This window comes from Corythoichthys intestinalis, chromosome 1 (genome assembly GCF_030265065.1).
Source record: "Corythoichthys intestinalis isolate RoL2023-P3 chromosome 1, ASM3026506v1, whole genome shotgun sequence".
NCBI classification, from domain to species: Eukaryota; Metazoa; Chordata; class Actinopteri; order Syngnathiformes; family Syngnathidae; genus Corythoichthys; species Corythoichthys intestinalis.
This window is the reverse complement of record NC_080395.1, coordinates 39,525,594-39,553,508: the sequence shown is the minus strand read 5'-3', so window position 1 is coordinate 39,553,508 and position 27,915 is coordinate 39,525,594. Positions and strand designations below refer to the sequence as shown.

The 27,915-nt window shown below is 40.1% G+C and overlaps 2 protein-coding genes across 4 annotated transcripts in view; one reads left to right on the top strand and one right to left on the bottom strand.

The window, feature by feature from the left end:
• The window catches only part of cstf3 (cleavage stimulation factor, 3' pre-RNA, subunit 3), a 19,847-nt gene extending 5,565 nt beyond the window's left edge, over window positions 1–14,282 (top strand). Inside the window, exons 4-20 of the mRNA XM_057832488.1 lie at window positions 3,491–3,523; window positions 5,359–5,456; window positions 5,531–5,597; window positions 5,669–5,703; window positions 5,795–5,921; window positions 5,991–6,068; window positions 6,173–6,335; window positions 6,435–6,544; window positions 6,657–6,773; window positions 6,875–7,093; window positions 7,176–7,278; window positions 7,586–7,655; window positions 7,742–7,937; window positions 9,547–9,694; window positions 9,776–9,870; window positions 9,949–10,009; window positions 12,555–14,282. Of these exons, the coding sequence (XP_057688471.1) occupies window positions 3,491–3,523; window positions 5,359–5,456; window positions 5,531–5,597; window positions 5,669–5,703; window positions 5,795–5,921; window positions 5,991–6,068; window positions 6,173–6,335; window positions 6,435–6,544; window positions 6,657–6,773; window positions 6,875–7,093; window positions 7,176–7,278; window positions 7,586–7,655; window positions 7,742–7,937; window positions 9,547–9,694; window positions 9,776–9,870; window positions 9,949–10,009; window positions 12,555–12,751 (1,917 nt within the window). The 3' untranslated portion in view covers window positions 12,752–14,282. The remainder of the gene's footprint in view (window positions 1–3,490; window positions 3,524–5,358; window positions 5,457–5,530; window positions 5,598–5,668; window positions 5,704–5,794; window positions 5,922–5,990; window positions 6,069–6,172; window positions 6,336–6,434; window positions 6,545–6,656; window positions 6,774–6,874; window positions 7,094–7,175; window positions 7,279–7,585; window positions 7,656–7,741; window positions 7,938–9,546; window positions 9,695–9,775; window positions 9,871–9,948; window positions 10,010–12,554) is intronic.
• depdc7a (DEP domain containing 7, paralog a) overlaps window positions 14,061–27,915 on the bottom strand; it is a 26,220-nt gene continuing 12,365 nt past the window's right edge. For 2 of the 3 annotated variants that reach the window (XM_057832520.1, XM_057832501.1), the window contains exons 2-9: window positions 25,634–26,093; window positions 22,047–22,177; window positions 21,763–21,955; window positions 21,314–21,534; window positions 19,280–19,422; window positions 16,508–16,633; window positions 15,962–16,040; window positions 14,061–15,868 (exon numbers count right to left, since the gene is read on the bottom strand). In XM_057832520.1, coding sequence (XP_057688503.1) covers window positions 15,648–15,868; window positions 15,962–16,040; window positions 16,508–16,633; window positions 19,280–19,422; window positions 21,314–21,534; window positions 21,763–21,955; window positions 22,047–22,177; window positions 25,634–26,085 — 1,566 coding nt within the window. In that variant the 5' untranslated portion in view covers window positions 26,086–26,093 and the 3' untranslated portion in view covers window positions 14,061–15,647. Of the gene's footprint in view, window positions 15,869–15,961; window positions 16,041–16,507; window positions 16,634–19,279; window positions 19,423–21,313; window positions 21,535–21,762; window positions 21,956–22,046; window positions 22,178–25,633; window positions 26,094–26,215; window positions 26,597–27,915 lie in introns of those variants that run through there. The other variant, XM_057832512.1, reaches the window with a different exon arrangement.

The window sequence follows — 27,915 nt, the reverse complement described above, 5'->3', positions numbered from 1 at the left end:
CAACATGGTTAAACCTCAACCATGAGAGACAGAATGTGGGAAAAAAAACCAGAAAATCACATTATTTGATTTTTAAAGGATTTATTTGCAAATCATGGTGGAAAATAAGTATTTGCTCTATACCAAAAGTTCATCTCAATACTTTATGTACCCTTTGTTGGCAATAACGGAGGCAAAATGCTTTCTGTACCTCTTCACTAGCTATTCACACACTGTTGCTGGTATTTTGGCCCATTCCTCCATGCAGATCTCCTCTAGAGCGGTGATGTTTTGGGGCTGTCGTTGGGCAACACAGACTTTCTACTCCCTCTGCAGATTTTCTATGGGGTTGAGACCTGGAGACTGGCTAGGCCACTCCAGGACCTTGAAATGCTTGTTACGAAACCACTCCTTTGTTGCCCTGGCTGTGTGTTTGGGATCATTGTCATGCTGAAAGACCCAGCCACGTCTCATCTTCAGTGCCCTTGCTGATGGAGATTTTCACCCAAAATCTCTCGATACATGGCCCTATTCATTCTTTCCTTTACACAGAGCAGTCGTCCTGGTCCCTTTGCAGAAAAACAGCCCCAAAGCATGATGTTTCCACCACCATGCTTCACAGTGGGTATGGTGTTCTTCGGATGCAATTCAGTATTCTTCACGAGAACCTGTGTTTCTACCAAAAAGTCCTATTTTGGTTTCATCTGACCATAACACATTCTCCCAGTCCTCTTCTTGATCATCCAAATGCTCTCTAGCGAACCGCAGATGGGCCTGGACTAGTACTTTCTTCAGCAGGGGGACACGACTGGCAGTGCAGGATTTGAGTCCCTGACAGCGCATTGTATTACTGCTAGTAGCCTTTGTTATTGTGGTCCCAGCTCTCTGTAGGTCATTCACTAGGTCCCCCTGTGTGGTTCTGGGAATTTTGCTCCCCATTCTTGTTATCATTTTGACACCACGGGGTGAGGAGGGAGTTGAAAGTCGGTGTTACCCAACGACAGCCCCCAAACATCACTGCTCTAGAGGAGATCTGCATGGAGGAATGGGCCAAAATACCAGCAACAGTGTGTGAAAAGCTTGTGAAGAGTTACAGAAAGCATTTTGGCCTCCGTTATTGCCAACAAAGGATGCATAACAAAGTACTGAGATGAACTTTTGGTATAGACCAAATACTTATTTTCCACAATGATTTGCAAATACATTCTTTAAAAATCAAACAATGTGATTTTCTTTTTTTTTTTTTTTTTTTTTTTTTTTTTTTTTTTTTTTTTTTTTTTTTTACAACATTCTGTCTCTCATGGTTGAGGTTTACCCATGTTGACAATTACAGGCCTCTCTAATATTTTCAAGTGGGAGAACTTGCACTATTAGTGGTTGACTAAATACTTATTTGCCCCACTGTATGTTTATTGCTAACACATCTGCTCCTTCAGAAAAGGATTGCCACACTTTAAATGTTTTTCTTTGGCTGGAACTGGGATCTTAGTCAAGGACTGAGGTAATATGTGCAAAAACCAGTCAGTGTTGGCACAAAATCCTCAGGTTTATGATACAAAGCTCATAAAACCATTAGGGATTAAATGATAAAATAACAGAAAATTTTATCTTATTAACAAGGTGAATTTTGAACATCAGCATATCTTTTCGTTGACTCCCATTACCGTGAGTTTGAATGATTGATCAGCTACATTCCAGTCATAACTGGAGTGCAAAGTGTTTAGAAATGATTCATCTTAGTTGTGTTTAGTAAATAACAAAATCCTGGCATTTGTACAGATGTGTGCAGTTTTTGTAGTCACTTAATGTGTGTTTGGAGATGGAACAAATTTAGACCGTGAATGCCACTCACGAATAATTGGGTTCCAGGGTGCAACACCATGATTTTCTATGACCGGAGGACTCACTTTCTTGTGTAGTTGTCTAAAATACGGATCTTATTTCGTTTGTTAACTTTTACATGAGTGGGAATATGCCTATTAATGATGTGAAGTTCAAAGCGGGTTTTAATAGGAGGCTTTTATCTTTGGCACTTTGTCAGATGCAATCTTTTCATAATCAACTTGAGAGATTGTGCATGCTGTGCAGAGATATTAAATTCAGTAAGGTTTCACTGCACGAATGTAGAACAGCTGCATGATTTTTTTTGTTTTTGTTTTTAGATTTGCATGATTGTTTTATTTATCTCAATGTAAATCAATGATTACTCACTGATGTCAGTGTGGAGTAGAGGGTTACTGTAATGCCTTTTATACTCTGTGCAAATGGAGGGGGGGTATTTGTCACATAAAAAATAAGACTAGAAAATGATCAAATAAGCTGTATTTTCTTATCAGAATTATTGAAATGGAAGCTTATCTGAATGTGCTCAACTCCTCTTTCCATATCGTATTAATCTCTTTCCATATCGTATTAAACCGGTTTATATGGAGATGGAAGCTTACCTGAATATGCTGAACTCCTCTTTCCATATTGTTGTATTAAACCAGTTTACATGGCTGCATTTCAATTGTCCAAAGTTGACTTGTTATTCAAAGCACAAAGTAGTTGAGACTGAATCGAGCGGCTCTGCTATTTTCAACCATGTCGTGCACTTTGATAATGAAACAACTGGTTCTCTTATGGCTGTAATCACAAAATGGAGGAATAAATTGAAAATGTTGTCTGAGTTACTTATTGCAGCCCCATTTGGTTTGCAATGGACTTGATTTTTTTGTCTCTTCTGTTTTCTGAAATAAACAGTGACCACCTTTATTCTGTGTATTTTATTTTTTTGATGGTTTTTAGCAATTAACTGGTTAATGTTAAAAGCGCTTACAGAAACTGATGAGATGTTGAAGGGGCACCATTATTAAGATTTGCTTCTATAAACATGTAGGTGTATAGCGAAACTATTTCAGAGGAAAACGAGTAAAGTCGCATAGAAAATATATAAGGGCTCTATTGATAGCGTTTTGATGACTGCTTATGCAAGTGTAGCTTGGTTTGGCTTAATAAAAATTAAAAGGCTCAACTCTGTTGCATAACTTTTTTGTTACACACATTTAAAAAAATAAGACAGGAAATCCTGTCAACTTGCAAGTCTTTATTTCAAGTTATATCTTTGTACTGCTCTCTTGTCTTTCGCTCAGCTCTGGGACGGCCAACTTTTTAGTCATGAGAGCTATTAAGACAAAGACAAGCCTGTGCCAAAGGATGTAGACACAGATTATTTATTCTTAGAATATCTGCAGAAAAAACACTCGAGGCAATTTTTCTTTGCATCTTCTTTGCTTATAATCATAGACTTTAGTGCACACTTGTGTTTGCCATTATTTGGAGGCACAATCTACCCCACATAATAATAAACCCCCTCATTCAAGTAATGTGTCATGATTGTGTGAAATTCACTTTGTTGATCTCTAGAGTTGTGTTTGTTCAAATCTGCATGAATACATATTTTCTGGAAGCCACACTTTTTCTTTTTTACATTACTCATAAAATAATACTGTTTACATTTGTCTTATTGCAGGTGAAGGCAAAAAACTATGACAGGGTAGAAAAGGTGAGTCTCCCTATGAATGCAGGCCACTGTAGCACTTCCGAATTTAGTTTTAATATTCCTGAGGTGAAATATTCACATTCATTACAAATTCTGTTGTCATGTACCTTGAAAATATTCTAAACAAGGGTGTAGGTTTGCGTAGGGACATAAGAATAGCAACCTTTCAGGATGCTCAAATTGTCCCCACCAACTTTTAAGTAACTTTATTTGCATTATACAACAATTTCAGTTATAAAGGTCATTTAAATTGTGTTCCCATATGTTATAAGGATAGAATTGACCCTACCATTATTATAATTTTTTTATGTTCAGACTTATATTTACTGTAATTTTCGGACTATAGGGCGCACCGGACTATAAGCAGCCACTCACCCAATTTGACACGAAAACGACATTTGTTCATAGATAAGCCGCACTGGACCATCAGCCGCAGCTGTTCTCACTGTATTATGGGATATTTGTGCCAGAAGATATTAACCGGCAACACTTTATTTGACAGCGGCATCATAAGACCAAATTAAACACCCGGAAGCGTTGAACCAATTGGCTGCAAAGCTTCATTGCTTCAGGAAGCTTCATTTAGCCATCACTGCCCACCTTCTGCTGCCAACTGCTGTCAACACTGTTGTTGTCCAATATGCCTCCTAGCATGCATTGCAGCGCTACAGTTGTTAATTACAATCTAAATTCATGTTCTGTGCTACTTTTTTCTTCCGTTACGGTTCCAGTTGTTTCATTTATTGCTAGTTATGGTATTTGATAACACATTATTTGACAGTGGCGCCGATAAGACAATTGTAATTGTGACATGACAGTGTCATTATCATTAATTAATACTTATAACAGATGTCATTTGACATCTGTCATAAGCATTCAGTAATGCCCATGATGTCATGTCATAATTATGACAGTCTTACGACGCCACAGTCAAATGAAGCGTTACCTTTTAACCCAAATAAATGAATGAACAAACAGCACTGGACTATAAATCGCAGGATTCAAACTGAGGGGAAAAATGTAGCGCCTTATAGTCCGAAAATTACGGTAGCCTTTTTTACTTGCTGAATGTGCCGGTCCATTTTTTTTTTGTTTGTTTTGTTTTGTTTTTTTTTTAATATATTTATTTATTTTCTACATTATTTATTTTAAAATATTTTTATTTCTGCATTCATGCAGACATTTTTTCCAGATAATCATTCATTAATCATAGTCAAGGTAAAAAGTTTCATTTTTTGTTGTGTTTAGCTGTGCTTGTGGACAAAAACAGTCGTGCTCTACCTAAAGGAAGGCTTCATTTTTATTTTGTTATACCCTGACTGTTTTTTTTTTTTCAGTTACATTTATTTAGACAATGTTGAGTTGTTTTAAGACAAATGTTTATTTTTTTTCTTTTGCATTCCTGGATAGTTAAGAGATTATTAACAAGTGTATTTTTTTGTATGTTGATATAATTTATGTTCAAATATTGCAATTTCAATTTGCCAATAAAATTCAGACATCTATTCTGGAAGTTTTCTAAATGAATCTCCCGGCACCAGTAAAACGTGTACATGCACATTCTGCTGTTATATCGTCCCTACCAATGTTTAGACCAAGCCTACGCCCTTGTTCTAAGGTAACTTAAAAAGGATGTTATTCCACACATTTCAGACAACAACATCTTCAATCTTGCATGGTCCTGCTCATTTAGTTTCCCCACATGCCAGTTTGTTGGGCCGCGAGTGAAATTTGGAATTATTCTTTCCAATCGTATTCTCAGAATTGAGTGTTAACATTAATTCATCAATACCACCTTAAAAACTCTTTGTGTGTAATCTTGAATCCCCCATCTGCAGTTGTTTCAAAGATGTCTGATGAAAGTGTTGCACATTGACCTGTGGAAATGTTACCTCGCCTATGTGCGAGAGACCAAAGGAAAGCTCCCAAGCTATAAGTAAGATTGCGTTATTCCTTTAAATCTTGCTGATGAATATTCAATCAATGTAAGTCACATTGTGCTGTCCTCAGGGAGAAGATGGCCCAGGCATACGACTTTGCTTTGGATAAAATTGGCATGGAAATTATGTCATATCAGGTACATCAAATATATACTTTAAATTGTACATATATGAGTGTTCCCTCATGGTTCGTGGTCGTTTTTCACAGATTTGGGTGGACTACATTAATTTCCTCAAGGGAGTGTGAGTGATGTTCTTTCAGTCTTTGTTTATGTAGACTACCATTGAAGTAAACCCGTGTTCTAATATTGTATTATCTATTATCTACCACCAGTGAGGCTGTGGGCTCATATGCAGAGAACCAGCGAATAACGGCAGTGCGGAGAGTCTACCAGAGAGGCTGTGTGAATCCCATGATTAACATAGAGCAACTCTGGAGAGATTATAGCAAATACGAGGAGGTAGGTCATCGATTTGTGTTCCCTATTTTTTCATGATTATTGCTGACAGTTGGTTATTTAACACCTCAGGGAATCAATATACACTTGGCCAAGAAAATGATTGAGGATCGAAGCAGAGACTACATGAATGCAAGGAGAGTGGCGAAGGTGAGGACCCACGCACCTGCGAAAAAAAAAAAAAAGAATGAATAATTTGGTTTCTTCAATGTCAAAACGGTCTTGCTGAATCAGTGGGTGTCTGATGTGCACAGGAGTATGAGACTGTGATGAAAGGGCTTGACAGGAATGCGCCCTCGGTGCCGCCCCAGAACTCGCCCCAGGAGGCTCAGCAGGTGGATATGTGGAAGAAGTACATCCAGTGGGAAAAAAGTAACCCTCTGCGCACAGAAGATCAGACGCTCATCACAAAGAGAGGTGACTCATTGTCTAAGACACGTTGTCGCATGTGACTCTGCTAATTAGCTTGTAGCACAGCAAGAAATTGGGTCTCCTGACTCCTTTGTCTTCTTGCAGTGATGTTTGCCTATGAGCAGTGCCTACTGGTGCTGGGGCACCATCCTGATGTGTGGTATGAGTCAGCTCAGTATCTAGAGCAGTCGAGCAAGCTTTTGGCAGAGAAAGGGGTAAGAACAAATTGTTGTCATCTTAAAGCAGTGAAAACATTAAGTAATTCTGCATATTTTTTTATCAATTTGAAATTATGAAAAATGGTCTGATGTCTTTTGGTCCTTTCAGGACATTAATAACTCCAAGCTGTTCAGTGATGAAGCTGCTAACATCTATGAGCGTGCGATTGGGACGCTACTCAAGAAGAACATGCTTCTTTATTTCTCATTCGCCGATTATGAAGAAGTAGGTTACTCAGAGGATAATAACACTAGGGTTCTCTGAAACAATCTGTGGCATACTGGAGAAAATCCTTCATATCCATTCGCTTTTTCTTATCTTTACAGAGCCGTATGAAGCACGAGAAGGTGCACAACATCTACAATAAACTGCTTGCCATCGAGGATATCGACCCCACGTTGGTTTACATCCAGTACATGAAGTTTGCCAGGAGGGCGGAGGGCATCAAATCAGGCCGCACCATCTTCAAAAAGGCCCGTGAGGATTTGCGCACACGCCACCATGTGTACGTCACAGCAGCGCTGATGGAATACTACTGCAGCAAGGTGAGCCCTGCCTGTAATGCCAGAATTTGACAGAAACACTTCAAGAATCATCCTAATAGTTTGTCCTTGTTTTATTTTACAGGATAAATCTGTGGCCTTTAAGATTTTTGAGCTTGGTTTGAAGAAATATGGAGACATTCCAGAATATATACTTGCATATATCGATTACCTCTCACACCTTAACGGTACATCCGGTTTTCATTTATTTAGTAAATGGCCTTGATAGGGATAGAATGTAACACCTGTCATTTTTTAAAAAGAATTATAATGATTTTTAAAAATTGAGCCACAAAAATCTTAAATTTCAGTGTCACTGTAATTTATTTTTAAGGACACATCGGACATTTTTGAGGCACAGGCGACAAATTACATAATGTGTGTTTTTTTTAAGCATGATGATATACAACTAACTAAGCTAAAAAATGCAAACAAAACCCACCCGGTAGTCATGTCATTGATTTTTTTTTTTTTTATCTTTCTACCTCCCTGCAGAGGATAACAACACGAGGGTTCTCTTTGAACGAGTCCTCACCTCAGGAAACCTTTCACCAGAGAAGTCAGGGTACATGCATCATTCATGATATTGACTGAACCGTTTGGTCTCTCTGGCATTTATTTTGACAGACATTTGCCATTCTATCCTCTCAGAGAGATCTGGGCCCGTTTTCTGGCGTTTGAGAGCAACATAGGCGACCTGGCCAGTATTCTGAAGGTGGAGCGACGCCGTTTCACTGCCTTCAAGGAGGAGTACGAGGGCAAAGAAACGGCCTTGCTTGTAGACAGATATAAATTCATGGATCTGTATCCTTGCTCCACCAGTGAACTCAAGGCTCTAGGATACAAGGTGTGTACTTTGATCATCACGTCCGCCTATTATATTGGTTAAAAAAAAAATTAGGCTGTCCCACTGGCTAAATGAAAATCTTGTAGAAAAAAAGTACACTTATATCCAGTACAATAGCAACACTGATTTTTAAACAATACGAGGGTTAAGTACTGTATTTATGATTCCTTATGGGAATTCTTTATGCACTTATTTAAAGTTATAATCTTCTATGTGCATATGATGATCATTTTAGGGCTGCAGCTATCGATTATTTTAGTTGTCGATTAATCGATGAAGTAGTTAGTTCGAATCATCGAGTAATTGGATAAGGAACATGAAAAATTAAAATACCTGGGATGAACCTCAAACGTTATAAAAAATAAATAAATGAGGATCTATGTACAGCAAAAGAACAATTGCCTAACTTACATAGCAAAAGTCAGTTAGCTTAAATGTTATAAAATGCTAATGTTTTTTTTTTACAATGCTCTTAACAAGTGGTTGAGACTCATATTCCCACAAAAAAAAAACGACTAAATATACCAATAAACTAAATTACAAATGCATTAAAAAACATTAGCCCAAACATAAACTTAGCTTACGTTGGTCTTAACAGGGAGGAGTTGGATTCAGCCATGTGAAATGAGGCAGACCAGAGGGCTGCGTATCTACCCAAATCAATAAACCAAATGTAAACACTTTCAAAATAAACCATTACAACGCCACTTTAATTGAACGAATACTTGAAGCAAAAAAATTTAATTTGAATATTTTTTTCTAATCGAATACTCGAGTTAATCGAATAATCGTTGCAGCACTAGATCATTTTTTGTGCTGTTTTTAAATGGAATTTAAAAGAAAGAAATTGCCTCTAGACCAGGGGTTTCCAAACCTGTCGTCGGGGGCTCCTGTGGGTCCTGGTTTTTGTTCCAACCGATCCAGCACAGTTGAACCAATGAGGTTTCAGCTAAAACAGGCAACACTTGACTGCAGTCAGCTGATTACACTTGTAAAACACCAGATTAGTGAAAAGGTTGTTTGGTTGGATTGAAATCATGCACCACCACCGTCCTGTGTGTAATAGTTTGGAGACCCCTGCTGTAGACAGTGAGCAGGTGTTGCAGGGGTAGAGGTGAAAAAAAGTGAGGGCGACCAAAACTGGTCATGCGACAAAAGTATTGTACTAAACCGCAGCAAATGGCCATGTATACATTTAAATACTACGTTAATTATAGACTGTGTGCTTGGTTTGGCTCTGTCTAAACTCGGAAGTGGTGACAAGCTTGCCCCCGCTTTTTTAGGAGGTGTGGCTGAAGATCGAAGAGGGCAGGTACTTTCATAATAAATCAGTGTGAGGTCAGGCTATGGCCAATTTCAAAACCTACCATTTGCAGAGCGATTTAACTGGCAAACACAATTGCAATAAAATAAAAACTATATAGATAACACAGTTCAACCAGGGCACACATCTATTTCAACCCACCTTGTGCATGAAAGTTTAAAATATTGTAAAATGACTTCACTCCCTCCATATCAAAAAACTGTAGCAACCTTTTGAGTTGCCAGATGTGGAGCACGGCCCTCGAGTTTGCCACCTGTGTCTTACGCTGCTGGAATTTGTTTGTAGGATGTGACTCGTGCCAAACTACCACTGCTTCCTGAAACTGTGGCAGTGCCCTCCGCGCCCACACTGAAGGATGAAATAGACCGAAGACCAGAGTACCCCAAACCAGACATCAATCAGATGATCCCCTTCCAGCCGCGCCACATGGCCCGTACGTGCCCCTCATCTGATTTTTGAACCATGGAAGTTATAATGACTTGTATTCATGACTGCCTCTCATTTATGTGTGCAGCCCCAGGCCTGCACCCTGTGCCGGGCGGAGTCTTCCCAGTCCCCCCGGTGGCCGTCCTCCTAATGAAGTTGCTTCCCCCACCCACATGTTTTACTGTCAGTAATACTTAACATCCGTAGTGGTCATGAGGTTTATTTGTTTATCTGAAAAATGTTTTATGGTCCGCTCCACAGGGTCCTTTCGTTCAAGTGGATGAGCTCATTGAGACTTTCAGGAGATGTACACTTCCCGAGAGTAAGTTATTTATGTGTCCATCTGTTTGTATGCGTATTTCTATTGTTGTATTGTAATTTTTCTATCTCTTTATCCTTTACTCTGTCTCTATAGGGTTTAGGTTTAGGGTAGAGATGTCCCGATCCGATATTTGGATCGGATCGGACGCTGATATGGGCAAAAAAATGCGCATCTGTATCGGATCGGCCAACACGGAAAATTTCCGATCCAGACTTCCGATCCAGTTTTTTTTTTTTTAAAGTCCGGTCTGGGTTTTTCAGCGCACCGATTTACATAATCCATTCCAGTTTTTGCTTCGGTTTCCCTAAAATCCGGTCCGCATTTTACGGCACACTTTCAACACACTACATTTACATTACCGTCTCCCAATTTACCGAGAGACTTTATCGGTAAAAATGTCAGCTGTGTGGGATCATTTCACCTTAAAGGACGACAAAGACGAAGAGGCAGAGTGCAACATATGCCACAATAAAGTCAAGCGTAGTGGTAAAGCTGTAAGAAGTTTTAATACAACCAACCTAATCAAGCATAAAGCTGTAAGAAGTTTTAATACAACCAACCTAATCAAGCATTTAGCGAAATACCACCACAAAGGAGTATGTTAAGAAAACCGAAGACAAAAAGAAAGGTCCTACACAACTAACACTGGCAGAAACTTTTGCTATGCGTGACAAACTGGCACTCGACAGTCCCAAAGCCCAGGGAATAACAAGAGTCATTGCCGAAGAATTCATTCTGGATGACGAGCCATGATCTCTCGTGAGTAAAGACGCACCATCCAACACTTAGAACCACAGTACAACATTCCCAGCCGTCATTACATCCTTGAGCGATTCGGCCGTGGAAGATTCAAGAACGATTCACAAACATCCAAATTCCGATTATTGAAATATGTCAAGTAAAGCGGAACTAATACACAGCGCGGTCTTCGGGACGCAATGAGAAACTGACCGCATTGCGTCCCGAAAGTAAACATAATGCTTGTCATAGACCCGGGTAATGCCAATGCTCAACTCATGGCTTTAGCTCAATTCATGCCGCTGGATAAAAAACACAAGAATACCTGACTGCTGCTGACAGCCGCTACAAACTACGTCAACGTTGTTTTACTGGAGATAATAGATATCATATATATAGAACTAGATGCAAAACGACAGACTCGACTGCATTAGCAATATTGAAGTATTGAAAACCAGATGCGTTAGTAAACAGCCGCCATCTTAAAGCAGAAGACTTCCCTAGTAGGCTGTTGTGAACCTTCCAAGCGAACCTAATTAACTTTTTATCCAAAATACTCCGAAATCGGCAAAATCTTGACTTGAATCTATCTTCAAAACAGTTTTAAAACTTTCACATGTCGAAAGTAGACAGAAGGGAAATTATAGAACAGCGGGAGCAATTTTAACAACTTTAACAGTGGATTCGCAAAATTAAATGAATTGAATGTAGTTTAAAGCTGCTGATACAGCATGGGGACTTGAGTACTTTATTTACTGTTTTAAAATGTTAACTTGATACTGAAATGGTCGTTTATTTAAACCTGAGTGGCTTTTTATACAATTTTTGTAACTAAGCACGAAACATTAAAAGCATCTGATAGCTTGAGGGATTTGTGGGATTTTCCACTGAGGTTGTTGGTGTGTTTTGCTTTTTTAAGACAGTTTACAATATTATTTGCACGTTTTACTGTCTGACTATGCCATTTCTATTTGTTATTTATAATGTTTTGTGTTTGTCACTGAATAAACAGGTCAGTTTCTTGTTACCAACCGTTGTGTGTTATTCAAACTCACCTAATTCAGCTGGCTAGTTGTTATCAAGAGTACTAAAACCTTTTTCAACATGAGTCTGACAACTAAGTAAGGAGGCTAAATAACTTTAAACTGTAAAACACGCTCAGATAGGTCGGTATCGGTATCGACCAGTATCGGTATCGGATCGGAAGTGCAAAACAATATCGGTATCGGATCGGAAGTGCAAAAACCTGGATCGGGACATCCCTAGTTTAGGGTTCTTTTATCTTCCTCTCTTACTATCATTCTATAGCTACAGTACCACCCCCCAACCCCCAGATTTCACTTACCTATTTTGTCCAGAGTCATCAATTCAAGTTTAAGTCACACATGCACACCACACAATAATGGCAAAACACAAGAAGTGGTTGTCCATTTGGATTGTTTTTTTAAATGCTGTCTATAACAGCAAAGACAAGAATAATCACAAAAGCATCACAACCTATCTAGTATGCACACAGTCTTGAAACCATGTCACGAAGATGGCTGTATGCTGTAGTCCAATTAGTCAACACAAGTGAATAATGTTGGCTTTTCGCAGCCATGTTGGGTGGGAAACCAAAACACACTTCCCTTTGAATCCACCAGTGGGCGCCAAAGTAAAACGACAATTGCTTTGGTATGAACATAAAAAAGGCACTACATTAGATTTTGAGTGAAAACATGGAGAATAGAATCCCCCAAAATATGAATTTGCAAATGCCAAACTTATAATTTGTGTCTAATTAATGTATACTCATCCCCTCTTAAAGCTGTTGAAGCTGCTGTGGAGCTCATCACTGGAAGACTGCCTGACGGTAGCGGTGAGGGCAACGGCGCTGTGGAGAACCACGCCGCCACTAAGTCACTTAAGCGGCCCAATGCCGACTCAGACGAGGAAGATGACAAAGGGGTGGCGCCGCCCATCCACGACATCTATCGTGCTCGCCAGCAAAAGCGGATTCGATAAGAGTGGACACTGCGGCATGAATCTTACAAGAATGTAACACGCGGCCAAAGGAGGTGATATTTTTGTGTTTTTGGAGAGTGTTGAGCTGACGGAAGTTCTGTACAGCAGCCACACATACTACGCACCCTAAGCCTGAGTGTCCTTGTGTTTTATGTTGAAAGACTGACTTATACTGTACAAAGTTTTTAATCCAACCATCATCAGTTGTGGCAAAGAGCTCTGTTTTTGGCCTTGTGATGTTTCATCGATGGGAAATATTTTTAGAAAACTTGAGATGTTCTTTCTCAATAAAAGTGTACATTAAGTACATCTTTTTTTCATCTTTTTGTTTAGCCTCCCAACATGAAAAACAATTATGTCCAACCTAAGTAGAACTTGAAAGAATCCGACCCTCTAGCCAGACCGCTGGAATCACGCCAACCGAACCGCCAGACCCGCGCTGGCGCAGCTCCAACGACCTGGGCCGGCGAGAACCCGACAATCTGGCTGGATGGCCAAACTCCGCGCGTTCACCTTAGTCTTAACCCTCAGTACTGACTTCATTTTGAAAGGTTTGAAGAAAGCTCACCGAAAGCAAGTTGCCAATTTATTCAGGTCGACAGCGATCAAACAGAAAGGCGAAACAGACTCAGGCGAGGAGGCAAACTCTTTACAAGGTCACCATATTAGAAGTCAACAAAAGGTTCCCGGGAAAAAAATGACAACGCTTAGTTAAACATGCAGTCATTTGAAGGCTTTTGCTGGGCGGGCCGTGGGCAGGAAGAAGGGTGTGTTTTGGATTATTGTCTGTTTGTGGATTGGACAGGAGGATTCGGGAGTTACTATTGTCAGGGCAACGAGGGTTGTGGATTTTGCCACCTCAGCGTCAAAGGGGATCTTGGAGTCTTATCAGTTGGATATCGGGCGTTCTCCAGTGCTCCTTGTGTTGGGACAGAGCGTCCCGCCATTTGTTCTAATCTAGTGTCCGGGAGAACTGATTGCGATAGTTGGTGCGTCAATCTTGCTCAGTCAGTTGTATGACGCATGCGCTGGGCTTCCGTGATGTGTTATCTCTTATGCCCTATATTCTGTTTGTTTTCCTTAAACTATGGTATAAGTGCTATTTATTTTATATTGGGTGTGTTAGAGTAATACAAACAGTAAATACGAGAAACGATACGATTCCCTGATTGATTATATTAAGTGTTTTAGAGTAATGAAAACAGACAGTGCCTACGAGAAAAAGTACTCTCTCCTTCAAACTATTAACCTAAGCCCAAAACAGTTAACCCACGATACTGGTCATGTACTTTATTAGTTGTACGACTCACAGGGGGGCTCTAAACCTGAAAAAGCCACTGATAGGAAAATGGGAGGTCAACATCCCAACTGGGAAGCAGTATTTTACATCTTTCCAACACTACAATGGCTATAGAAAATAGACAATACCTGTGCAGGCAGTTGTATGTGTTCTCTTAGACAATACCTGTGCAAGCAGTTGTATATGTTCTAATCTTTACATGTTTGATTAACTAAGGCCAAACTTTATTTACCTGCCATCATGTAATGAAGGCTGTTTGTCTTTGGAGTGCGAAGGCTTTTGTCACCTACCTACCAAGAATGGAGATGTTTCCTCTGCAAACTGATCTCGTTTGTGGAACACTATATGAAACAACCTATTTGTGAATAAAACAAGACTTTTGGGGCTCAGACAACCATAGGCAATGATTCCCATGAATCCCCTGCGAGTGTTTACAACACTGCAGCATCAAGACTTTCAAATTAGTGTTAGAAGACTTCCTTAGACACAGCTGGTCTGCATCACATTTTTTATTCGAAACACTTGTTCTATTCTCACAAAACACACACAACGGTACTTAGCTGAGTCCGTGAAGAGCAACATTCCCTTAAAAAAAATGAATAGGGAAACTAAATTACTGGTATCTATTTCTTGATTATTCATAAGATTGAACTTGTTCTTTCTGAATCCTACTAAAACATTTCTTTTGCAGTCAAGTATGGTCCATAAAAGCATACTTGAATGCCAGCCCTCAGCAAATAGATATTGGATAAACTACTACTGAAAACTGCATGCATTTTTTTCTTTCACACCTCTATTACATTGTAATTAGTAAAATTGAACAGTTTTGGTATCCTGATTGACATGTCGTTACTTCAGGTTTCAAAACAAAATTTTCCTTGGGAAATAGCATCAAACAAATTAATCTGTTCTCGCCTCAATAATAAAACAACTCGAGGTCAAGTTTAAGATTCATCAGTAACATGCTTATGCGTAATGGTATATAAATATGAAAAAAAAAAATAATTTAACCATACCATTACCCAAAATGAAAAAGTAACCCTTCACCCTCCACATGTAATAAATATGCTTGCTTATACTTTACTGGGCAGTCAGATACTTTCCTATTTCACAGTAAGTTCCACTTCCTTTTCATGGTTAAAACAGTCAGTACATCAGTAAAGGTGTCACAAAAAATGCATTAAAAAAAAAAAAAAAAACTACAAAACTTGCTTCAGGAGACTTCCTTACATCACAGATGACGACCCATTCAGTTCCAAGAGTTGTTTGACTTTCTTCCTAAAAAAAAAATGTCGCTGAACTCCAAATGGCTCCATTTTGGCGATTCATTCATTCATTCCCCATGCCACTTTTCCTCACAAGGGTCGCGTGGGTGCTCGAGCCTATCCCAGATAACTACAGGCAGTAGGCAGGGTACACCCTGAATTGGTTGCCAGCCAATCACAGGGCACAATGAGACATACAACCATTCATGCAACTGTGTTAAAAAAGATCACAGCATAGTCATTTCAAATCCACATTCAGTCAACACTCCCTATTTTCACAAAGGCCACATCGGTTCACATTACAAAAATTCTGTACAATTAGAAAACATTACTATGGCAACATATTCATGCTTGATAATTTTTGGCCAAAATATTTCACAAAAATGTCCGGGTGGCCTTTGTAAAACTGAGCAAGCAGACGTCGCTTTTCCTTGCTGGGCACGTTGGGGTTCTCGTGGATTGTCCGCAGTAACGACCATAATTCCTCTTTGGTGTATTTTTCCCCATTTTCAGAATAAGCCTTCCTGCTTTGTTTAGTGCAAGATGTCAATCCTGAATTTAAAGAGGTAAAGGGAACACAATTAAATGTGAAATATATGCTCTTAAGTCAAATAGAGATGGTACAACGGTTTAAAAGCTGCATACCTGTGATCATATCTGCATCCTTCCCTTTGACAATATTCTTCAATCTCTCGCTGACCATCTTGTGTAATGAAAAGGGTACCTGATGGCAGAAAAATAGTGACTTTCAAGATTTCTCTCATACACATTTTTAAAAATACAGGTCTAATTATGTCAATTAAAGAGTGAATACTATCTTAATAAATGTGAGTTAATCTTCTATTGGGTGTTATGAAAAGGTGTCAGTTAACATAATGGTGTGGCCACCGCATGTTTGGTCATAGAACATCAGAGTGAAGGTAAAAAGTGAAAAGGACAACCAAAAGTTGCATTATTATCTTTCCTTCCGCTGCAGTTCTCTTATATAACATTGCTGTTTATTACATCCTTCCTGTTGGGAAGCTCGTCATTTTTTGAGAGGAGACAGAAGCAATTAGTTTTAAGCTGTTCCTGATGTGCCCTCGTGTAAACAGCGTGCAGTCGTCCCTAGCAGTCTGGGAGCTCTTGCCAAGATTGTGATTGTTATCGAAGACGTTGTTGTATGCACTCGGTGTATTCAAGAACACTCACTTTGAACAGATCACAGTGGTTATCCATCATAAAGAGAACCATCAGGTCCATTTTGCCTTTAGAAAGTCTTCTGCTATACACGATGGCGCTGGAGAATGACCTCTTCACTGCCATCCGGTTCTCAATCTAAAGGACATTTGGTGTCATTAAAACATAACTCATGTGATTCATAAATCCACCCTGATTTAGAAAATGAGGTATAGTATATGGCGGAAAACACAGACAAGGCTAAAAAAGCAGTTTCTGCTCTTGCACACCTCTGTAAAATAAACTGCTGTGTTTTAAGCCAAAAGATTGTTTGATAGAACAATATGTCTATATGCTGCCATAACAGATTCATGGCGCAGTCCCGGAACTATTTTTAATTTGTCCGTTTTACCCTGGAAACCCCCGTTTACAGGCGTCGCGCAACCGCTTTTGTTTCAACCTAGCCATAAAAAGGTAATTATTCGTATTTAATGTTTGAAATGTCTGTCGTTTTTAGCTTAGAATCATTGATGTCTAATATTTAGTTTAAAAAAAAGAAAACAACTAAAAAAATATTCACTCTCATATTTTAAACTTTTAAACAAATGACGTCACAATAAAAAATTTGGCGTCTGTAAAAAAGTCACGGATATCTAGCTCATTTTTTATTTTTTTCGTTACTGTCGCATTTTCCCCAATATTTTAGATGATAAATAATCGATCCAAACAAAGAAAAAATGAAAGAAAAAAAAAACGTTTAAAAGGATAAATATATGAAAAAAGTCCCGACCACTCCTTGATGTCTGCGGTTTCTGCACCGCGACCCTTGTTATATTACCATGTTTCACCCATAAAATCCCCTAAAAATCTGGCTGTGGCCATTCACAGCTGTGTCTTGACACTCGGTGATACATGCTACATGGAGTTTTTGGATCGAAAAGAGTTAAGTACGCAATAATATCTAGTTAAAATCATGGCGTCTTTAATTATGCTCGTGTGTTTAAATTTTTATTTTATTTTTTTCTAAAAATGCCCTCCTGTTCAAAATTTCTCTTCCCCCAGACAATTGAGATTTTAAGCTTCCCAGTGATGTATCACACATGCATATACAGTTGTGGTCAAAAGTTTACATACACTTGTGAAGAACATAATGTCATGGCTCTCTTGAGTTTCCAGTTATTTCTACAACTCTTGATTTTTCTCCGATAGAGTGATTGGAACAGATACTTCTTTGTCACAAAAAACATTCATGCAGTTTGGTTCTTTTATGACTTTATTATGGGTTAACAGAAAAAGTGATCAAATCTGCTGGGTCAAAAATATACATACAGCAACACGAATTAGCAATTTCTTGTTAGTGATTATTGACTTGAACAATCATTGACTTGAACAAGTCAGGAAAGTCACTTGGAGCCATTTCAAAGCAGCTGCAGGTCCCAAGAGCAACAGTGCAAACATTTGTAAGTATAACGTGTATGGCACTGTTTTGTCACTGCCACGATCAGGAAGAAAATGCAAGCTATCACCTGCTGCTGAGAGAAAATTGCTCAGGAGGGTGAAGATTCAACCGAGAATCACCAAAAAGGAGATCTGCCAAGAATTAGAAGCTGCTGGAACACAGGTGTCAGTGTCCACAGTCAAGCGTATTTTGCATCTCCATGGACTGAGAGGCTGCCGTGCAAGAAGGAAGCCCTTGCTCCAAAAGTGGCACCTTAAGACTCGACTTAAGTTTGCTGCTGATCACATGGACAAAGATAAGACCTTCTGGAGGAAAGTTCTGTGGTAAGACGATACAAAAATCGAGCTGTTTGGCCACAATGCCCAGCAATATGTTTGGAGGAGAAAACGTGAGGCCTTTAACCCCAAGTACACCATGCCTACCGTCAAGCACGGTGGTGGTAGTATTATGCTGTGGGGCTGTTTTGCTTCCAATGGAACTGGTGCTTTACAGAGAGTAAATGGGATAATGAAGAAGGAGGATTACCTTCAAATTCTTAAAGATAACCTAACGTCATCAGCCCGAAGATTGGGTCTTGGGCGCAGTTGGGTGTTCCAACAGGACAATGACCCCAAACACACATCAAAAGTGGAAATGGAATGGCTAAATCAGGCTAGAATTAAGGTTTTCGAATGGCCTTCCCAAAGTGCTGACTTAAACCCCATTGAGAACTTGCGGACAATGCTGAAGAAACAAGTCCATGTCAGAAAGCCATCAAATTTAACTGAACTGCACCAATTCTGTCAAGAGGAGTGGTCAAAGATTCAACCAGAAGCTTGTGGATGGCTACCAAAAGCGCCTAATTGAAGTGAAAATGGCCAAGGGACATGTTACCAAATATTAGCGCTGCTGTATGTATATTTTTGACCCAGCAGATTTGATCACTTTTTTCTGTTCACCCTTAATAAAGTCATAAAAGAACCAAACGTCATGAATGTTTTTTGTGACAAAGAAGTATATGTTCCAATCACTCTATCAGAGAAAAATCAGAGTTGTAGAAATCACTGGAAACTCAAGAGAGCCATGAGATTATGTTCTTCACAAGTATATGTAAACTTTTGACCACAACTGTAGGACAATTTTGAAATTTGGCCAAATTGGGGGTCTCAGAGCGTAACTTCAAGTCACCTGCGTGTTTTCCGCCATATACAAATTTGGTATATGTTAAAAAATGGTTTTAAACAAATTTCTGACTGGATTGTGTTTTGACATTGTAGCCAATTGGTGGATAATTTCATTTGTTCATATCCTAGCAGCCACTGTGACTTTATCCTTCTAAACATCAAAGAGTGAATATAGGAACACACCTCTTTATGAATTTTGATGTCCTGCACGTTAGCTGCGATGGCCATGAACCTGAGCAGCCGCTGCAGCTCCTCTCTGGAGCGAGAATCCTGCAACTTGAGGCTGAGCTGCAGCGCTTCCAGAGCTTGCTCCAGTTTACCATTCACTGTAGACACACCAAATGGAAAATTGGTAAGACCATATAACAGGCTCTAGCACCGATTTTTAGGCAAATGTTTTTTTGTGTGTTTGTTTTGTTATAATTTACAGTATTCTAGTAACATTGATATTAATAATAACCTACAGGCATCAATAGGTTCATAATATATCAATCAGCCCTTATAAAAATAGATGAGAAATTGTGCTCTGACGATAGATGCGTATACTTCCCAAGAATATACCGACCAGATTGCATTGTGATCTGTCCATGAATAACAGCGTAACAGATAAAAATGATTGAACAACCACAACACTTGGCAGGCCTTCAACCTGTAAAAGGTGACTTGTGCTGGCCAAACGTTCATAGTGCCGTCTTTTTTTTTTTTCTCATAATTTATCAAGCGTCAGATGTTCACCCACTAAAATGGAACATGAGCTGGGTTTAGACCGCCATGAGACAGGTTAGTTTTACCCTACTGTCAGGGGTTAATTTATTCTTTTTTTTTTTTTTTTTTGGCCCTCCCTGTGTTCTGGGACTTAATTGGGCAGACCCGGCACCTCTCGTGTATAGAAAATAATAATAATGTAAAAACGTTTTTTTTTTTTTTTTTTTATAAAAATAATAATATGCATAAATTTATTTACAGAACAAATCCCAAGAATTGCATGTTGTTTATAAAAATTTAACGTCATTTGAAAGATTTGGAGATTTGTTGATGCACTGAAAAGCTGGACCAACAAATCACGACCCTAACAAAAACAAAAAAAAAAAAACTGGAAATTTGCGGCATCCAGGGAGCAAGCAGGACCCTGACAAAAAAAAAAAAAAAACTTTGGAAATTTGCGGCATCTAGGGAGCAAGCAGCCAGGATCAAACGATATTTCAACATGCTAAAAAGACAGTTGCATTTACTGTCTTTTTTCAAAAAGAAGGAAGATGGTTCAAAAGGAGTGCGAAAAGCAACAACCAGCGATGACTGCTACTGCAGCAATCATGCTAATGAGCAGAACCTGGTGCAGAAGGAGGCTAACGCCGCAGCAGCTAGCCAGGTTCACGGACAGCCAGCCAAGCCGGGGCAGGAGGCTGCTACCGTGGCAGCAGCTGGTCAGGTTCAGTGCCACTCGGGAGTGGCGGCCAGCTACAGCGACAGCAGTCAGCTAGGTGGACAACCAACAGCCGGAGCAACAGGTCAGTACCCTTATGGGAAATTCGGGTTTGGGCTGCATAATTTGTAAGGCGGTGGAAACTCGCAAAATAATGGGTTTGTGTTATTGATTGTAGTCTCTGATTTTTTTTTTTTTATGTTTTATAAGTTACAACTGTTGAGAAACTAATTGCTGACTGTGTACTGTAAGTCCCACTGTTGAGAAACTAATTGCTGACTGTGTACTGTAGGTCCCACCTGTGGTTATGGGGCCATTTGCCTGTGATGTGCAAAGTATAGCCTAAATAATCTTAAATTGTTGTCATAACATTTCTCCCAAGGACATTATCTAAAACTGAGGCTTATAATTCCCACAGCATGGCAAGCGGACATTTGCGTGTTGTTTTCAGCACCATTTTCTGCGTATGTTCCGGGACCTGTGCCCGTCTCGTCATCCCTCTGTGTCATATGTACTTTGCATTCCGGCACCTTATAATTTACAAATTAAGCACTGCCTACTGTTGAAGTTTTGTCACAGTAGTAGTCCACTCAGTATGAGTTCAAGTAGAAGTTGTTTGAAGGTTTAGAAAGTCTAATACTAATACTGTTTGTATATATTGGATATGAGTATGTTTCAAGCATATAGGAAGGGTAAACTGGTCGCTCAGAATTGCAGTTTTCACCCATCATGTGTTGGTCAGTAAAGTATCGCTAGCAGTAAAAAGATTTAATACATCAAAACTTTCTTCTCACCGAGAAGCTCCGAAATGCCCGAATATATGTCAAACACGTGGTTGCTGAGGAGCGGCGTCTGCTCAGCTTTGGAGTAATGCTTAGCCAGGGTGTCGTAGAGCAGCCTCTTATACTCATTGAGGTCATTGGCGCAGCCCGCCAGACCTTTGCTGACCTCCACTACTTGTTTGTCGGGGAGGTACTCCAGACAGTCCACTGCACCAGACATCCATTCATCTGCCCTGAGGGAGAGGAAGCAGGCGGTATTTGAAAGAAACATAACTGAGTGATGTTAGCAGGAGATTTGAAGAGCCATGCAATATCTGTGGCGTGTAACATGATGCATAACATCAAAACCTAAAATATTAGAAATAGCACAAGAAGGTTCAAAACAACATTTCAACTTTGAAAAGGAAGCTTTATAGCACTTGTAGTTTGTTATTCCCACTTTAGCATTGAATGCTACTTACTGTGCCTCACTGAAGGCCTTGAGCACTTCTCTGTCCAAGTAGCCCGATCCCAAGAGCAGGTCTGATTCACTGTCTCCACCGTGCAAAGAAGCCCTTGAGGCCCCATCGTCTTCCAGTAAGTTTTCCAGCAGCGGGAGCTCGATGAGTTGCAGGAGCCCGTACACAGCCTGCTGGTGCCACACCTCAGCGAGCACTGTGGTGAAAAGTTACAAAGGTCGGAGGTATGCAAACCTCTTAATTTTTTACCTTTTGTTTAATTTTTCCCCCTGTTGATTGCTACTCACGCTCTCGAGATAGGCCCAGGTTGATCATTTGAGGTGTGACGGTGGAGCACAGGTTGAGATTTCTCAGAATGTCCTCCATTGATTTGCCTCTTCTGACAGGGGAGTGAGTGGAGTAGCTCGGCACCTCTTGTCTGGACATCATGGCAATCAGTCAGGGAAGGGGGATTGGTTAAGGGGAGGGACGGGAACAAATTTGAAGCTTGTAATAGTTTAGTTGTGATTCAGTCACAATGTCTGGATTGCTGTTATTACAATCAGACAAAATACAGTGGCTGGTTAAACAGTTTCTGATTAATGTAAAAATACTTCTGCTAAGACCGATTGACCAGTGCTGCTAGTACTCAAATTGTCATAATTTTTGTTAGTTCCATTTCATTAGTGACTGTACTTAAAAATTATAGTAAGTACAAAATCATTTGGGAGCCAATGTAAGAATTGTGAACATTAAACCCGCAAAGTTATTTGAGTACCTTCTCCCAAATAATACAATTTTCTGTAATTATGTATGCCAAATCCACAATGCTTAACAAATGAACTATCAAATGTCAACCAACCTGAGAGTAACAAAACATTATCCATTTTATTTTAATGGAATTTGGCAGAATGTAATTATTGCATTGAATTTTCACCTATAACAAAAGAAAGTGGAAAACTTTATATTATTCCTTGATTAAATTGGTCAAATGTTATACTTGATTAGTTTCTGAACTCCAAAACACAGGGCTCCAGATAAACATTTTTACGAGGAGCACAGTGGCCCTTAAAAATTTTTTTTAGGAGCGCAAGATTCAGGGGCGCACACTGTAAATCGATATGCAAAGTTTTCCTCTAATTTTCACTGTTTAACCAATAAATAATTTCGTAATAAATGCATAAAACTACAAACTACATTTTATTTTTTTCGTCAATTTTGACATCAACCAGTTCACTGCTTAGAAATTAGGTTAACATGGGAATTTTGTTCTATTTCTGTCATTGTCATCTGGCACTACAACCAATCAGCAACGGATTTATTGATTGACAAATCACCTACGACAGGGGTCCCCAAACTATGGCCCGCCTCCACATTTGGTCAGGCCCCAGAAACAATTTTTAATTATTTTATTATTATATTATATACATATATTTTTTCATTTTCTTTACTTTTGTTCCGTAAAGAATCCAGAAAGGGTTATTTGATTGTGGCTTCCTGAAAAACAATAATTTTTTACATTTAGGCACTCTGCAATCGTCACACTTTTTCTATTACAAACTGAACCCGGCCCGTCATCAGAGAAGGGAAAAGTTATGTGGCCCTCACAGGAAAAAGTTTGGGGACCCCTGACCTATGAGGACACAGGCCAACCAGAAAATTGACACCCACACGCCACACTTAGCAGTGTGCGACCAGCACATACAGTACTTTATGATAGTTCTCAGCATGATTTCCGGGACATAAATAAAAAAGCAGCGGTATGGGAAGTTCTTGGCGCTCAGAAAAGACCGGGCATTTTAAAATGCCCTCCATATTCATAGCTAACCAGAGAGGAGCGATGACACACAAGCACAGAGCGGTACGAGTCGCTGTCGCTTGCCGCTGCAGTCGCATCGCGCCCCGTGTGCTGGCTTTCAGCTCAACGGCGATGACTTTCGCATTTCGCCATCGCTAATTGCCTCCCGTGTGTTGAGCCCCTGATTCGGACTTATTTCCTCCATCGGCCTCCTTTGAAAACGTGCCGGTGCGTTTGTTGGGAATAAAGTAGTCACTTATTGACCTTTTTGCCATTGTTTGCAAGTGCTTTCAAGTTGTCCCGCTGCCCCTTTTATCGCCTGCTTCCGCCTTCTTTTTCTTCTGTTGTAGTTTCCCTTGGCAAACAAGCTCGTTAAGTTACTGCGAACTAGTGGATTCAACAGTGAAAGAGTTTGTCACCGGTTCTGTTCATCGCCTTTATGGACAGAATGTCTAGGCACAGCCGAGGCGCTGAGGGGGTCCTGTTTGGTGGCCTAAGTATTGCATCTCTGCTTTTTGCAGATGATGTGTTGAAGTGTTGTTAGGTTCATCAAGCCGTGACCTGCAGTTCTCACAGACTGTTTGCAGCCGAGTGTAAAGTGGTCGGCATGAGAATCAGCACTTCCAAAACTGAGACTATGGTCCTCAGTCGGAAAAAGGTGGAATGCCCTCTCCGGGTCAGGGATGAGGACCTTCCCCAAGTGGAGGAGTTCAAGTATCCCTGGGTCTTGTTCACGAGTGATGGAAAAATGGAACGGGAGATCGACAGGCGGATAGTTGCTGCGTCTGCAGTGATGCGGACTCTGCATCGGTCTGTTGTGGTGAAGAGGGAGCTGAGCCGAAAGGCCAAGCTCTCTATTTACCAGTCATTCTACGTTCCTACCCTCACCTATGGTCACAAGCTGTGGGTCGTGACCGAAAGAACAAGATCCCGGATACAAGTGGTCGAAATTAGTTACCTCCATAGGGTGTCCGGGCTCTCCCTTAGAGATAAGGTGAGAAGCTCGGTCATCCCGGAGTGCTCGGAGTAGGGCCGCTGCTCCTCCGCATCGCGAGGAGCCAGATGAGGTGGCTCGGGCATCTTATTAGGATGCCTCTGGTGTGCCTTCCTGGTGAGGTGTTCCGGGCACGTCCCACGGGAAGGAGGCCGCAAGGCTGACCCAGGACATGCTGGAGAAGCTATTCTCTCCTGGCTGGCCTGGGAACACCTTGTGATCCCTCAAGAAGAGCTGTCTGAAGTTGCTGGGGAGAGGGAAGTGTGGGCTTCCCTTCTGAAGCTGCTGCCCCTGTGACCCGACCTCGGGTGGGTGGGTGGGTTGGTTGGTTGGATGGATGGATGGATGGATGGAGTTTGTCAGAAAAGAAAAAAAAACACACTTTAACTGGTCGCGCATGTGCGAGTAGATAAAAAAATGTACTGGCTCTAAATTTACTCACAAAATGCGACCGTTTGGTCACAGTCCGGAGCCCTGAAGCAACTAGCGAGCTGGCTCAAAATATTATATTGAGAGGTGACTTAAGTTTGAAATTTCACATTCTTGTTTAAAATACTAACATTGGGCAGCATGGCCCAGTGGTAGAGTAGTCGTTTCCCAACCCAGAGGTTGTGAGTTCAACCTCCTGTTCAGGTAACCAACAAAGTATACTTGAGCAAAGTTACTGAACCTTGCGTTAATCGTGAGCCTGCTTCATCAGGAGGTGAATGGGGTGACAGGATCAAAGTGAAAAGCTCTATACATTTAAAAGCCAGTTTGCCATTATTAAACGCTTACGACACTTAAATTGAAGTCTGTATTGAAGCACTGCTTGCTGCTGGATAATCTCTTCTTTTTGTGTGACAGGTGGTCCAATACTTTTGTTTATTGCTATACTTCTCTTTATATTGGAAAATAATGATAACAGCTTCTTTTGTATAGTGAGATGTGCCACATCCGTTTTGAGTAAAGGGTAACTTACTATACTTGCATACATGCTTAACAGTAGTTGCCCTATTAATAACCGCTAAGAACACTTGTATTAAAAAGTGGGTATACATAAATACATACATACACACACACACACACATACTGTATATTTTAATATATGAAAATTTTACTACCTTTCACTCAATGGACTGTAGCTGTTCTTGTTACTGCTTATGTCTGGAGAGTCATAACCACTCTCTATGGTTCCTGTGGAGCTGGACTTGGTGTTGGTCAGATGTGCCAAGCCCGTTTCTGGGCTTGGGAACCTGTACAAACTACAGCTGCTATCCTCAAATGTGGCCTGCTTCTTTTCCTTGCCAAACACTTTAACGCCCACCGGCTCAAAGACTTTGGAGTCCATGAGGGCTTGACAAAGTCGCACGGCCTTCTGGCGAGGGACCGCCTCGTCGCCAAAGAAGCGATTTAAAGTGATGTGTGCCAACACTGCATCCACCGCCTCAGACCCCAGGAAACAGTCCTGGTATGACTTGAGATTGTGTCGCCGGCGCTTGACCTCCACGTGAGTGTGGAGGTTGGAGATGATGCTGCTCCAGATTTGTGTGGCCCGAAATGGCTTCCCAGCCATGCCTCGTTCTGATGGATAAAAGACAGGAGGCTTAAAATTATAATAGAATAAGCCCAAATTTTTCCTGCATCCTTTTTATGAAAATTTATGTCGAGAGTAAATATTTTAGTTGGACAACTAAAGAGCCCACCCTGTGGTGGTGCCGCCTTTGCGTAGTTGGTAGAGTGCGACCTCTGGGTCCGAAAGGTCCGTCCACTGACTGCCCGGAGTAAGGAAGACACTGAACACTAAATTGCCCCAAGTAAGCAAAGCAGCAGCAGCTGCAAGCAACAGCACCAGTGATGCCTTTATAGGTGTATGAATGTTAGATTTTAGCTGGAACTAAAATAGCTCTTTAGAGTGACGCAATAAACAACCTAAGGAAAAGTACGAGCTCTTTGGCGAACCTGTATAACCCTTTTCAAAACAATATATAACCGCTCTTTGTGCCTTTTTTTGTTAGTTTGATCTATTTATACTCTAAAGCTCATCTGGAGATGTGACATGCTTGCTGTTCTTTAAATGTGGACTCACAGTACCTAACCTGTGCCTGCAGGACTGAAACACAATGCATAATAATTTAGTAGTTCAATGGCATGGCAAAATTGCTGCTTTTGTGACATGCACAACCCATGCTGAAACCACGTTTGAAATTTTATCATGCATACAAGGACTCATTTACATGACTGCACCAAGATGTTGTGTAGATCTCACCTAAACGATTTCAGGAGTTATGAGTCAAACATACATTTGTTTACGTGGCTTTTTACCAAAATTTTTAACATTTTGAAATAATGATGAAATACAAATGTATTGTACTCATGAGGTATATAAAACCAACAGCAGTACAAAACAGTACCACACTTTTACAAAATCAACACTTCATTGATATTGTGGCACTGACCTCCCCAGTCTTGCAGCAGTATGTAATGCTTTATCAACCACATTGAGTGCAGTCTTTAAAGGGCAAGAAACAATGTTTTTGATAACTTATTCAAAATGGAGGCTTAAGCTTTTTTATTATTTGACTGAAAGCGTCAACTTTGTGACGACTCCTACAAAAAAAAATCATATAACATACATGATCAATGCTTTTCTGCATATGAATAGTAAAACATTACCCATATACCGTAATTTTCGGACTATAAGCTGCTACTTTTTTTCTTTATTTTGAATCCCGCAGTTTATAGTCCACTGTGGCTTATTTGTTGATTTATTTGGGTTAGTAGGCAGCACATGCCTCCTAGCATGCATTGCAGCACTACAGATGTAAATAATTTTATATTCTGTGCCAATTATTTATTCAGTTACTGTTCCAGTTGTTTCATTAATTGCCTGTTATGGTATTTGGTAACACTTTATTTGACAGCAGCGTCATAAGACTGTCATAAGACCGTCATAATTATGACATGACACTATCATTGGAATTATTGAATGCTTATAACAGATGTCATTAAGTGTCATCTGGCAAATAATGTTACTAACTCCATTTATGTCCAGCTCGGATCTTTTACATTTGTTCAAAAGTGAGATGATTTGCCAGATAACACTAAATAACATCTGTTATGAGTATTGATTAATGCCTATGACAGTGTCATGTCATAATTATGATTGTCTAATGACAGTCTTATAGCGCCACTGTCAGTGACTGAAGAAATAATTAGCACAGAACATGAATTTTGATTTATGATATTGACATCTTTAGCGCTGCAATGCATGCTAGGAGGCATGTTGGACAATATCAGTATTGACAGCAGGTGGCAGCTGAAGTTGACTGTCTCCCCCAAAGGAGCAGTGATGACAAATGAAGCTTCTTGAAGCAATGAAGCTTTGCAGCCAATTGGTTCAAAG